We start from the raw sequence: 13,589 nt of genomic DNA on the forward strand, positions 1-13,589 counted from the left end.
TCTCTTAATCTGTGCTCAACAGACAATAGTTGCTCATTAAATCTTTGCTTTTGAGTAAGGAGGTATGAAAAAGAAAGCCAGTTAGAAATTTCTTTGAATGATAGAAAAGAGAGAAAGGAAAATGCCATTTCCTTTACACATAACACTTCTGACACCATATGTGTGGTTTATCCACAAGTAATTCTCCAGTTCTTCGTGGGCACTGACTGACTCTTCTACAATTTAACTCAGTTCTTACGCTGACTGCCAGAAGTTAGTACAGACCCGACAGGTAAAGGGCTCAATCCCTCAAGACCGCCCTTCAAACACAATCGCAAGTCCCAGGTTGTCACCTGTACTTACGATCAACCAGCTATAAATTGTGGATTCCCATGAATCCCTCCCTCAAGTCTAATAATTTGCTAAAACACCTTGCAAAACTCAGAGTAACATTTACTTACATTTACTGGCTTATTAATAAAGGACATCAAAAAGGATATAGAAGAACAGCCAGATAAAGAGGTACACAGGTAAAGGTATGGGGAAGGGGCACAAAGCCTCCATGCCCTCTTCAGATGTACCTCCCTCCCAGTACCTCAAGGTGTTGTGAACTCTTTGAACCCCATTGTTTAGGGTTGTTACAGTGTTCCATTAGGTAGGCATGATTGATTAAATTATTGGCCATTGGTAATCAAACTCAACTCCCAGCCCCTCTCCCCTCCGCGGGGGTCAGGGTGCGGGGCTGAAAGTTCCAGCGTCTAATCACATGGTTGGCTCCTCTAGAAACCAGCCCCCTGTCCTCTAAGCAGAATGGCTTAAAGGGGCTTATTATGAATAACATTTAGGAGATTTGTGGCAGGAACTGGGGACAACGACCAAGTATATATTTATTTTCTCACAATATCACCGGAGATTAACCCAGATTTCAGGGAGTAGTGAGCTCTTGACCATGCTTGTTCTGCAGAGGAAGGATACACCATGTTCAGGAAAACTTATCAAAAGGTTGTGTACTGGTAGTCGGGACAGAGAGATGAGATGCACGAGGTCTGTTGTTGGATTCTAGGGGCTTGGGAAACTAGTTCAGCAGACGAACTAGCTGGTTATGTTACCCGCCTGACCAGAGCAGCCTTTGCTTCTCTCGGAGAAGCCAGACGACTCCGACATCACCAACGTGGAGTTGCTCCAAAGGCCTCATTCTGCCCTTGAACCCATGGTTCCTGCTTATTGTCTTCAGTGCAGGTAATTAAAAGTGAATTTTTGAAACAAGTGAACTCAAGCAGAAATAAACAAGTGAACTCAAGCAGGAATAATGACTTTGACTTACGCACCAAGAGGTCATAGCTGGACATGTGAATAGAGATCTTGCCCCTTCCTGGGCCCCTGCCCACAGGGCAAGTCCCAGGGAGGGGTGCCGTAACGGGTCAGGCTTCTAGATGGGCCCTGAGAGTAAGCCCTGAATGGAAATGCCAGGACGGGCACAGTGTCATTCGGCCGTGTGTGTGTGTGTGTGTGTGTGTGTGTGTGTGTGAGGGTTTGAGGGGTGTGGAGGTGGGGGTGGGAGGGTTCTTTCTATTACAGCTTTATTGAAGCATAATTGATGTAAGATAAATGGCACATATTTAAAGTATAGAATGTTAACAGTTGTGACAGGTGTAGAGAAACCACAATTGAGATAATGAACATACCTATCACCTCTGTTTTTTGTACCCCTTTGTAATCCCTTCGTCCCTCACCTCTTCTCCAGGCACTGATATGCTTTCTGTCACTATAGTTTAGTCTGCATTTTTTAGATTTCATACAATTGACATTAAAAAATATATATATATATATATAGTATGTGCATGTATTCATCGGTTCTCCCCAGTTCAACCTTACCGAAAGAGAAAGCTCAATCAGTGTGTCGTTGGAAATTTGCTTTGCTGAATTTAGAGACAAGAGTAATGTCCCAGGAGCTGACTTGACTCCTGTGCCTACTCGCAGTTGGCATCCTTGGTCAGACGTTTCCCGAGCAGAGGCCAGGGTTCAGTGTTACCCAGTAGACAGCAGGCAGGAGGTTTTTGACTTTCCATGAATTATTGGCACAAATGCCTTAGAGCCTTTAGCCTGTGGGATTTTGTGAGGCTGTGGCATGTTTAGGATAAGTGAAGGTAAATTCTATTACAAGAAGGTGTTTCCACAGCCACTGGAGCTGTGGAGGGTAGACCCCACACTGTCACTGACGATCCTAGCACAGCGGAAGCTGTGTGATCTTAGCTTAACTTACAGCCAGAGCCCTTGTTTAGTGTCCCACTTATAAGATGGGGCAATGCTCCTTCTTTCCCTGGGTTGCTGGACAATAGAGTGAAGGTACTTGAAACAGACAGGGGTATGCAAGTGGGAGGGAGGCATTGCTGAATCCCTGGGTGACTTGCAGTCATAATGACATGCTGACCTGGTTGCAGTAATTTTTTTATGGTGAATAATTCTGTACCACAAAGCATCTCTGCCCAGTCATTTCATAATGAAAGGGCACAGGTGAGGCATGGGGACCCTCTTCTGTGGCATCATCTGGGCCTCACACCTTCCCCCACATCCTGAGACTGTTGAATTGAAGTCAGAGGACCATGGAGGGCCATGCGCTCGTGTCGGGCTGTGTCCAGCATGGACGTGGATGGCAACCCCAGAACACTGCCCTCTGCATCGGTGGCACCTCTGGGGTTGGGGGGGGGTCTCATTTCCTCTTGTCAGTGGATTTCAAGACCTGTCCCCACACCATGAAGGAAGGCCACTTGTTCTAACATGAGTGACAGGGCACAACTAGCAGTTCCAGAGACACAGGGTGCAGATGTTTGCCGCCTCTGGGCTGGCAGCTCTGGAAGTGGGGGAGACGCCTTATCTGGTGTGGGAATGTTAGGGCTTCAAGGAGATCAGGAGGGGAGGTGGGGGCAGGAGGGGCAGCTAGCCCCTGGCACCTGGCCAGGATCCTGCAGCGAGGTCACCCACAGCTGTCCAGGCATCCTCGCGCCCACAGCCCAAGCTCCCACAAAGGCACCAGGACACTCGAGGTAGGCTGGAGTCACTACTGAGCACCAGGATCCCAGGGCGTGGCCAAGGGGCTTGGCCAGCACAGGGAGGCTGGGGGCCCCCATGGAGTAAGGGGAAGAGGAATGAGGAGAGGGGGAGCCGTGCCTGAGATCTGTCAGCCTGTTCCCCGACCTGATTTTTCTGTCTGTCCTCTTTTCTTCCATCCTCCATATGCCCCTTTTGCATCCCCCGTTGTCTACCTCCCACCCCTCATCCCTCACCCACAAAGCTTACTTCTGGGACTGTTTTTGTGTGAAAGTCTTCTAGGTTTGACCTTCCAAAGGGTATGTCAAAGGCAAAGGTTAGCATTCCGTACCTGCACAGTGGCCACATGTAGCTACTGAGCACTCAGAATATAGTGAAATTGAGAACTTTGGTTTACTTTAGTTTATTTTAATAAATTTAAATGTAAAGACTGATAATTGATTCAGTTATTTGGAAAACTTGCAGTTGTTTGGATCAACTCGGGTATGTGAATCTGTTTTTCAACTGCAAATTTTATGAAATCAAAATACAGATAAAATATTTTCAGTGAAAATTTAGCATCTGAATCAAGAAGTGCTGTAAGTGTAAAATACACCAGATTTTAAAGACTTACTACAGAAAGAAAGAATGAAAATATATCAAAATATTGATCACATGTTTAAATTATAGTATTTTGAATCTATTGGGTTATATAAAATCTCTTATTAAAATGACTGTCACTGGTTTCTTTTACCCCTTTTTATGGTATGGCTGCTAGAACTCTAAAATGTTGCATGTCTCACATTGTATTTATTGTATTTCTGTTGGACTGTGCACGCTAAATTGCCCATTTAGCTGGATTTAGACGAGGAGGTAATGGCCCAGCCCACGGAGGTCTCAAGTCGCCTCTGCCAATGCATGGCTCTCGCTGCCACACTTCCCTGGTCCTCAACCCAGATGAATCTTGAGATCAGGGAGCGGGGAGAAAGGCCGTGGAGAGACAAGGGGGAGGACCGCTGCTGCTCCCCGCCTGCCCCAGGAAGGGCCCCATCCAGCCCCGCCCCACCCGCAGGGCATTAGGAACAAGTGTGAGGAAACAGGGTTCCGCAGGGACTCTGCGCTGCTCCCCACCTGTCCTCGGCCCGGCAACTGGCTGTGACACCTGGACGGATGCCAGAGGGGGCGAACCGAAGAATCCTTGAGTGCCAGCCAAACAGACCATCAGGACCTGGAGGGGTTTGTTGTAGAAACATTACAAAGCCGGGCCTGCTGCTTTATCACCTACTGGAGCAAAACCACCCTGGAGCTGTTCACCTAGCTTGGTCCTAGGGTAACTGAAGTGAAAATTGGAAGTTTTCCTTAATAACCCAAACAGACGGTGGTGCTTACCTGTAAGCTTTACAGGACTTGCCTCCTTTGGCAAGCCAGGATGTGAAATCTGGATTTAGACAAAGGATTTATGGAGGCTGATAGCATGCTTTGCAAAAAGGATCCAAAATAAGGCAACAGTCAGGCAACCAAGAGAGGCTGCCAACCTGCTAGGGACAATACCTGGTAAAGTAAAAAGAGACAGACGTCCTTTCCCTCTGTCCATCTCACTTGGTTAGGAATGTCTCTTTCTTCTCTATCCATCTGTTCAAGCCGGACTTGGTCTCCGGGACGCAGCTCAGATCCCCCTCCCTCCCTGGTTACTCCCGACCTCCCAGCCTCTGTAATCAAGCAGCTGTATGAGCCCGGGGCTGCACACCCCATAGGCCTCCAGCCTCCGTGAACTGACTACGTGCATGTGTATGTTTTCCTCTGGAGCCACGTTCTAAGACCTGCATGCAAATAACATGATTTGTTCTGATCAGCTACCTACCCCAGAGACAGGGAACTACAAAGTGCTTTTCCAATAGTAATGCTTTACCCTCACCTCCAAAAATCAGTCTGATGTGAAAAACATTTTATTTATAATTTCTCATATTTACAGAATATATCTTTGTTACAATCATTCTTACAATAAATACTAAACATGCTAAACGGGCTGTCATCACAGGGGCACATGGTCTGTCAGAGGCACAGGGGCTGAGGGGTGCTGTAGACCCTGGTGCTCCCCGAGGGCCAGGCAGGAGCCTTCTGAGAGGTTAGTGAGTGGGAGACCAATTTAAGGTCTGAACTTGAAATGAAAATAATAGCTGTAATAGCCAAATAATAATACAGCAATCCTAGAATGTCTACTGAGGAAGCAGGTAAAGGTTTTTACTATTTTTACCAGATGATGCTGAAGAAACAGAACAGACTCAAGGTCTCCATTAGTGAGAAGCAAAGAAGCCAGAGCCTTCCCCGTGTCCTTCCCCAGCCCAGGCCTCATCTTATCCCCGCCTGCCGTGCACCCAGCACAGTGCCCAGGCCCTTCGGGGTGAGGGTGCGGCAGAGGAGCGGCACACACCTCAGCCCCGGCGTCCTTTAGGAGGGGATGCTGTCAGCGGAATGAGTGAGAACCTGAGGAAGAGCTGCTGAATTCCAAAGCTGGATCCTGAAGAGCCCCATGAAGATCAGCAAGGAAGCTGGCAGTGTGGATGCTTAGAGCCTCCTGCCTGCCTCCCTGCTGTTGTTCTGGCTCAGCTGTGAGAGCCAAGCGCCTGAGCTGTGCTGACGGAAAGGCGGGCGGGAAAAACGCCATTGTTTTCACCACCTAGTACGTCCCCTTTTTTATAAGCAGCCATTGTGCCAGGTAAAATGTTCTCTCTGTTCTCACAAAATCTGACCATCAAAGGTGTAAAAAGCTTTTTGAAAGACAATACTATAGCTCTAGAATAGTTTATGCAGTTTCTGATTGGCACCTTTGGGCGGAGGCCGAGAGCATCGCCTAACTCACCTTGCCCAGTCGTGAACATTGGCCCTGCTGTCATTTGATCAGCACCGGGTGTGCTAACGGCGAGGCCAGGACGCCACCCTAGGCTCCACGGCCACCCGAGTTCTCAGGCCCACACACACGTCCAGACTCCAGGAGGTCCTCTGTAACTCAGCCTCGCATCTCAGCTGTGAAGACATAGGCTTGCCGTCACGACAAAGAGCTGTGCCGAGAGAAGGAAGCCTCCTCAGTCAGAGGGAGGAGCAGCAGGAAAAAGATGTTATAAAGAAATCTGTGCTTCAGGAGGACATTCCACGCTGCCGACCTGATGCCGGGAGTCAGGAAGTCCTCTGCGAGTGGTGAGGGGCTGGCCGTGGTGGCGGAGGAGGCTCCTTTCCAGCCATGGAGCTAACTGACCTCCACGGGGCTCCTATGTCTGCGGAAGGAGAATGGAGGCCTTAAGGCTTCTCACAGGACTTCTCGTCTTTGTGAGTTGGGAGGAAGACCGTGAAAAATCTTTGTAACATTCCATTATTACTGGGCCCTTAATACCACAATGCCAGCCCCCCTGCACAGATAACTTCCTGCTTTTATAGCTTGAAAATATTCATTCACTCAACCACAACTCGACATCCTCAAAGTCAGAGAAGTAGGCAAGTTCCGTCCAGGTTGACGGTAGGGACACCACAAAGGTGGCAGCAGTGAATTTCGGGCAAAAGAGACAAACTTCAGTTATTTCGCTTCTGCCCATTTCCTCTAGCTTCAAAATCAGTTTGGGTCATCTCAGAACTCATGTCTACTCTAGGAGAGAGAAAGCAACAGTCCATTTTCAAGGAGCAGCCTAATTATAAAATCTATAGAGTACAAAACATAACTGCCCCGCTGACCGGACGTTGGGCTCGGATTTAATCTGTCCTTCTCACACGTCTGGTTTGACACCTTCTGATTGCAATTCTAATTCCAAAGTGAGACACTCATTCTCTAAGGTCCACTCAGTGCATCTGATCCAAAGAACAGGACTTTGAAAAGGCCTGTACTGTATTTCAAAGAATATCTCTTGTTTTTGTTTTGTCACTGACACCTTGACCCTCCTGTATCAATCTCCCCCGCCCCACTGCCAATCCCAGTTGTTAAGGTCAGACTACACATTGTTAAGATTCCTAAGGTCAGACTTCCTTTCCTGAAAGCAGAAGGAAATCATAGAAAGACAACCCCCCCTTCCCTGAGGAAAGAAACTGTGTATCAAAAGCAAAACCTAAGCAGAGACTATATACATTCTGGTATGAAAGCTTGGACAAGAAGCAGAATTTCCAGGACACTTGAACCCACACTCAAGTGAACCCCTGGATGAAAGGGTTTTCTGACCAATGACAGCCCCCAGTGGGTGATGTGGCTTGTGCCCCCATGACCCAGACCACCTCATGGCCTCACACAGATGAAGCAGACAGCTCAGAATTCCTGTCTCGTGGAGAGCTCTCCCTATCCCCGATCACACCGCAGATGGCCATGGCATCAGAATGTGGGGCGCCCAGCTGGAGACCCCACACAAGGGCCTGGTTGAGCTCCAGAGAACCCTCAGGAGTTTCAAGTGTCCAGGGCCCCACAGTGTGTAGTGTCCAAGACAAAGTTCTTCCCAGGACGTGCCTAGGAGTGTGGGGGCCTCAGGCATGAGCCTCGGTCTCCGTCTTGATGGCGGGTTTGTAAATGACTCCCTTGCTGTCATCTTTTTTGCTGATGGAATAAGAACACAGGAGTCTTGTTAGTCAAAGAGGAGAGAAGCAGAAAGCAGCCTAACTGAGCTACGGAATGAGGCAAGTTGTAGGGGTCAGAGTCCTCTCGGGGGCCTTCCCCTACTTCATTTGGTCTTGGGAGGGAATGGCCCCAAATAAAGCATTAACCACAACGGAACCAGTTCATTTTCCAACTGTTCTCTTTTAACACCTGACAATACTAGATCTGCATTTTGAAGTTCTCATTACTGCATCTGCTCCAAACCTTTGACCCCATAATAGGGTTCCTGGCAACCTTTTTTTTCATACCAGGAAAAATAAACTCGGTTTTAGAAAAAACCAAAGGGCATTAATAGCAAATAACAAATCGAGTTTTCTTTCATTTTCTCTTCTTGGATTCAGAGAAGAAAAACAAGATGTAAAGATCTTAGAAAGACAGCAGCCTTGCTGTTGTATAGAGGCAAATGGGATCCCCTGTCCCTCCAAAATCAAGAGACTTGTCCAAGGTTTTGGCAGTGGCAGCAAGGCCGGCAGACACACTTCCAAATGCGAGCCTTGAATGACCAGCATCTCCTGCAAAGGAGGCCTGGGGCTGTGGTGTTTGGGAAAGAGCATTCCTAGTGTTGGTCCAGGTGCCAGGGGCTCTTCATTCTGCAGGCTGCCTTCCCAGACAAATAAACCCTCATGGACACATAAGTCCACACTCACATTTTGAACCAAAACCAACTCACCTCTTCTTCCTTCTGAAAAGCCAAATGGTAACTGCCAGGACAATACAGACACCAAGAATGCCAGCCAGAGCCACTGCAAGGATGATGCCTGGTGAAGAGGCAGGGAACACACAGTACACACATTACGTTACGTCCTTCCCTTTCATCTCATCCCACGGCACATGGGAGGGAAGTCAAGTGACAGCTGCATAATCGTCCACAGAGAAGGGTAATTTCCCCATCTCTGTTCTCGGGTTCTGGCCTTTGGCTTAGCAGGACTGGCTGGAGTACTTAGAGGGGGGCCATTTGCGAATTGCAGTGATTCTCCAGCAGGGGTTCTCAAACTCGCATCGGGGTCATCTGAAGAGCTTGTTTAAAATGTAGGCTTTTTTTGAGCCCCACCAACAGACTTTTTGAGGCCATCTGGAGTGGGCCCAAGAATCTGCATTTTTCACCAAACACTTCTAGGTGATGCCGATGTTTGTGGTCCGTGAACCACACTTTGAGAAACCCTGGGCTACAGAATAAGAACTTACTCCATCTTTGTTTACTGCATTTCAGACCCATTGGAGTGCCTCTTTGTAAGCTTTGCCCCCAAGTTCCGTGGCACAGTCCTAAGCAGTCCAAAACAATTGCTAACAACCTCCACATTGGGTTCAGGCACGTTTTTGGCACTGGCTTCCCACCATAGCCAGCAGAAGGCCTTAGATAGGCTCTTTGAATGTACACATGCTGTAGAGTGATCAGGTCTTTCATTAGGAGAGCGTTTGATTGGCAGTTCATCTCTGAATCAGAGAGTGACTTGACAGTAAGAACCACAGCAGAGAGAGGGCCAGGAGCCAGAGCAACAGCAAAGAGAAGCAGAAAGGATGGACTGGAGGTTTCACAGGCCCAGATCACACTGAGAATCACAGCAATTACCCAGCTGCAGCATGCACGGCCAGCTGGCCACATACCCAGACTCAGTCCTGTGTACGTAAGGTCTTGCCCTTCAGAACGGGGAGGGAAAGATTGGAAATTAACCAAGTTAAACCATGGTGGATTTGACCTGTATTTTGAGCGAGGCTCTACCGTTTGTTTGGTTGGAGGTACGGGGCTTTGATGCAGACTGTCTGCATGTGTTCGCTTTTGGCTCAGGGGCCTGATGAGGGAGAAGGAACTGCCCACCCAGGGAATTCACATGGTGACCCTCCTTCCAGTGCTCCTTTATCCAGCAGTCACTTTGCTTGGGCAAGACTTCAGTTTTTAATGCAGCTTGGCCAAAGCGGAAGGTGAGGAAGGGCAAGAATCAGAGTCTACTTGGGCGGGTTGTTATCTGCTCCTCTGGTACCTACCTCTCTTCCTCGGCAAGAACCTTCCAGGTTGTGGCCGGCTGGAGCTGGCAGAGCTTTGCTGGAACCTGTCACTAGACTTCTGCCCATCCCAGTCCAGTCTCGTTGTCATGGTTTGGTTCTATTTTTGCTTTGGTCCCATGGACAGACTGGAGAAACCCCTCCACCACACCAGCCTTCCTGCTCTGCTCCACGGAACCAGAGGATTATGGCTTCTGTCGGTGAGTTATTGTTGGCAATAAATGGGGGTACATTAGTGGGGCTGAAATAGCCCCCAGCTATCTATTTTCAGTGAAATCCCATAGTCAGCCTGTAGGGACCTCCCTGGGGGAGGGTCATGGGTAAGTCCACCTTCTTGAGTAAGAGGAGCCCAGTCATGAGGCCCCTGGGTCACCCCAGCCTGCTGCTTGCACGTTCTCAGAGCTGCTCTCCATTCTTCCAATCAGGTCTTCATCTGAAGCAAGTCTCTGTCATACACACTCTCTTTCTGTTATACACACCCTCTCAGTACAAAGAGCATGTGTGTGAGTGTGTGCGTGCATGTGTCAGTGTGATCTGGAACAGCATGTGGAGTGTTTGTTCCAGTTCACACTGGAAGCCAGTGCTGTGCAGATGGTGGCCATCAGACCGCCACTTGGGAGAGCCTGTGCCCACAGAGCCCGCTGTGGTGACGGGGACCCCGGGAGAGCCCTGACCGAGGGTGAGGTGCCAGCAGCGGGCAGGGACTCACCCCTTGGAGCACTTGACACTACGAGGAACCGGGCCTGAGACTGCAGGGAGAGGTTTTGCTCACTGCCTTCTCTGTCGGGTGATCAGAGTCCGGCTGATTTTTGTGGAGCCAGCAGCCCTGTGTCCCTTACCTCCTGCCCCCTTCCACAGTTTCACTGTGAGCGTGCATCCTCCCAAGTCCACGGCTGGCCCCCAGGAGTCCCTGGTCTGTCGTAAGAATGATCAGGAGCAGCCCACAAAGGCCAGGGTGCCTGTTCTTTCTGTTCTTCATGGCCACCACCAGCAGCCCATGGCCTCCCAAGTGGCAGAGAGAGTGGCTCCCTGGCTTGATTCCCTGCCCCAGGCCCCTTCTTGTACCCCGAACACAAGGACCAGCCTGTGGCTCAGGACGTGAGCCTGCCCCTGGGGAGTGTCAAGTGTTTGTGCAGCACACACTCCCTGCATGGCCTGTGGCCTCTGCACACTGTAATTTGGTATTTTAGGTTTTTTAAAGGTACCTAGAGGTGACCAAGGCCTCTAGGATCTTAGAAACAACAACACCCAAAAAAACCCCCAACTAGTCATGATTTCTTTTCCAGTCCTTTGATGAAATACACTTTTGTCCTTTGTTGCTAAAGCTGCAGATGCTTGTGGTACCAACGACACAAGACTGTTCCTAGGAAGCCTAGCCTGTGGCTAAGCTGTCCAAACCGGACAGTTTCTAAAGTGGTTGCTTTCACGGTCACCTCAAGCATCCCGAGAGCCACACAGCCTGCAGAGAGCTGAGCAGCACCCCCCTGGGGCTGCAGGAGGCGCCCGCATGCCATGGTCTCAGGGGGCTGAGCGAAGTCTGCAGAAGCAAGGCCCCCCGGGTTGGGACGTTTCTCAAGAGCACATGGCCCGGCTTTGTAGCTTATCTGGAGGGACAGTACAGCTTTCCCGGTTCACTAGGCGAGGCCCTTTCAACAACAGCCTGATTCTGACCTGGGTTCCTTGCCCCTGGATGACCACTTGTCAGGGCCTAAGTTGCCTGTCCTTGGTAACAGGGACAATGGACCAAGAAACCACGAAAACAAGGAAAGCCCCAGAGCCTGGGACAGATGCTGCTCAGCCAAGACTTTGATGCAGCAAAACAAAGCAGCCTGACTGAGCAAGCAAAGAACATAAGCCACTGAGAAGAGTGGCAGCAAGGGTGTCACCCCACTAGAAGGCTGCCCCTCAGGAAGCCCCGGGCAGGAAGATGTTGGCATGTCACCCTGCCAGTTGAGACAGCACCGGCCATCGGACGAAGGGCTTCTCTGGAGAGCACGCTGCAGGCTGCAGAGCTGGGGCCCACTGGGGGCAGATGCCAAGGCACCTGCTACCTGAAGAGAGCGGGGAGGTCAGGGGGATTTCCAGGGCTCAGGAGAGCTGCTGGGGCAACTGGAGAACTAGAGCCCAGAGAGGGAAGCCAAAGCCTGCATCACAGCGGGGTCTTGGGCAAGTTGTCAGAACAGGCACCAAACAGGTGCAGGGAGGAGCCAGAGAAACTCATGTGCAGATTAAACAAAGAAAGGGTGTGGCTTTAAAGGGCAAATAAGACAGGTAGTTCCCACAGAAGAACAATGGGACAGACAGGAGAAACGGAGACAGGCTGGTTGACAGAGAGGGCCCACGACAGCCACTGATGAGGACACAATGGAAGGGCTCCTGAGCTGGCTGGTAAGAGAATGCACACCGTGCAGACATGGGAGAGCAAGCTGCCTGCTCTCCATAAAGTGCTCCGGTGTGTGTCGCAGTGAGCAGAGACAAGCAGTACAACACACAGAAGGAAATGACGCAGATACAGAACTCGACTGTCACTTGTCTGGCCAGGAAGGTAGCTCCGCAAGCTGCTTGCCGCAAGGGCCTCGCTGCCTGCTCTGGCTGGCTCAGGAGCCGCGTCTTCCTCTGGCATCTTCCTTGACCCAGGGATGCTTGCTTAACTGCTGCTGCGGTCTGCTGAAGCCTCAAGTGCAAACAGGAAAGCCCAGCCGGAGCAACAAGAGCCTTATTTACACAGCTTGTGGTTCCTGAAACAAGTCTAGCATTTTCTAGGTCTATTTGCAATTCTGTTTATTCAAACAATTTTGAATTAAAAGGGATACAATCTTTTTCCTTTCAAAGTATTAAAGTACGGACTGTTTTGGTAGGTGACATGTTAGTTACATGGTGATTTTATATACATACATATGTGCCTGTGTGTGTGTGTGTGTGATGTATGTAATGTATTTAGCAGTCTCTGGTCTTGTAAAAGAGGGAGGGAGAATGTGGGTTTAGCAGGGATTTGACAGTTTAAATACATAAAATCCAGTGTCAAGTGATGAAAACTCATTATTATACTGAACACAAGTCATAGACTCAAGTAACTGAAACGCTGGTCGTCTCTCTGGATAATGCTCTGGGAAGAGAAGCAAGAAAGGCACCCTCATAAACCACAGGACATAACTATCTTTGGAGGACATATTTAACTGGGGAGTTTTCCTTATTGACATTATGGAACCCCATAAAGAAATAATTTCTACAAATAAATCTGCTGAAAAGATAAAATGAGGGAACTGGTTTTCTATAACCATGCTGGGGACCGTGGCTCTGCGTTCCAGAATGCAGGAAGGCAGCTGTGGAGGAGGAAACCCCACAGCCGCGAGGGGTCTGCATCCCGGCGGCAGGCGTGGGTTACGGTGCCCACACCGAGTGCCTGCATGCCCAGCTCCCTTCGGAGGCCAGGCTGTCTGTGCTCAAGGGATGATGGTGTGGGACTGGGCCTTTATCCCTGTCAGAAAGCCTGACAGCATCTCAGGGCAGCTCCCTCCCAGACCTTCACAACTTGACAGCTAAGTCTGATCTTTAACTTCTCTAAAACAAATAGATTGATTTTAATGCTGTTGGCAATGGATAACAAAGCAAAATACGACTTAATAAAACTAAAATCTGACAACTGGTCAGGCTTAGGTTCAAATCATTCTGCAGAGAAGACACTGGTGAAGGGAGAAGAAGGGAGACAAGTCGGTTACATTCTTTTAAATTTGTAATGAGCACCAGGCACAGCAAGTGTGTAAGATGCCCATCATCTCTGTCCTGTAGGGGCTTGTAGTGTGTGGATAATGTGGACTTTTTTTGGTAACGAATCATTTCTCTCCAGTGTGCTAAGAGCCGTTAACAGAGATGAATAAGAGGAAGACTTCTGGAGGATGTGATTAGACGTGGGTCTTGAAAGAATTTTCCAGGTGGAAGAGGTGAGGGGCATCCC

General features: G+C 49.4%; 2 protein-coding genes across 4 annotated transcripts in view; one reads left to right on the top strand and one right to left on the bottom strand.

Moving 5' to 3' along the window:
* APH1B (aph-1 homolog B, gamma-secretase subunit) overlaps positions 1-13,589 on the top strand; it is a 53,463-nt gene that overhangs the window by 33,147 nt on the left and 6,727 nt on the right. Inside the window, exon 5 of one of the 2 annotated variants that reach the window (XR_008992625.1) lies at positions 9,762-9,834. The exons of the other annotated variant lie outside the window; for it this stretch is intronic. The gene's annotated coding sequence lies outside the window, so the exon portion shown is untranslated. The remainder of the gene's footprint in view (positions 1-9,761; positions 9,835-13,589) is intronic. 2 annotated transcript variants of the gene reach the window in all.
* Positions 4,937-13,589, bottom strand: part of CA12 (carbonic anhydrase 12) — a 51,704-nt gene continuing 43,051 nt past the window's right edge. The window contains exons 9-11 of one of the 2 annotated variants that reach the window (XM_036903086.2): positions 9,239-9,271; positions 8,304-8,391; positions 4,937-7,573 (exon numbers count right to left, since the gene is read on the bottom strand). In XM_036903086.2, the coding sequence (XP_036758981.2) occupies positions 7,504-7,573; positions 8,304-8,391; positions 9,239-9,271 (191 nt within the window). In that variant the 3' untranslated portion in view covers positions 4,937-7,503. The remainder of the gene's footprint in view (positions 7,574-8,303; positions 8,392-9,238; positions 9,272-13,589) is intronic. The other variant, XM_036903087.2, reaches the window with a different exon arrangement.

The sequence above is a fragment of the Manis pentadactyla genome, chromosome 11, assembly GCF_030020395.1.
Source record: "Manis pentadactyla isolate mManPen7 chromosome 11, mManPen7.hap1, whole genome shotgun sequence".
Classification (NCBI taxonomy): Eukaryota; Metazoa; Chordata; class Mammalia; order Pholidota; family Manidae; genus Manis; species Manis pentadactyla.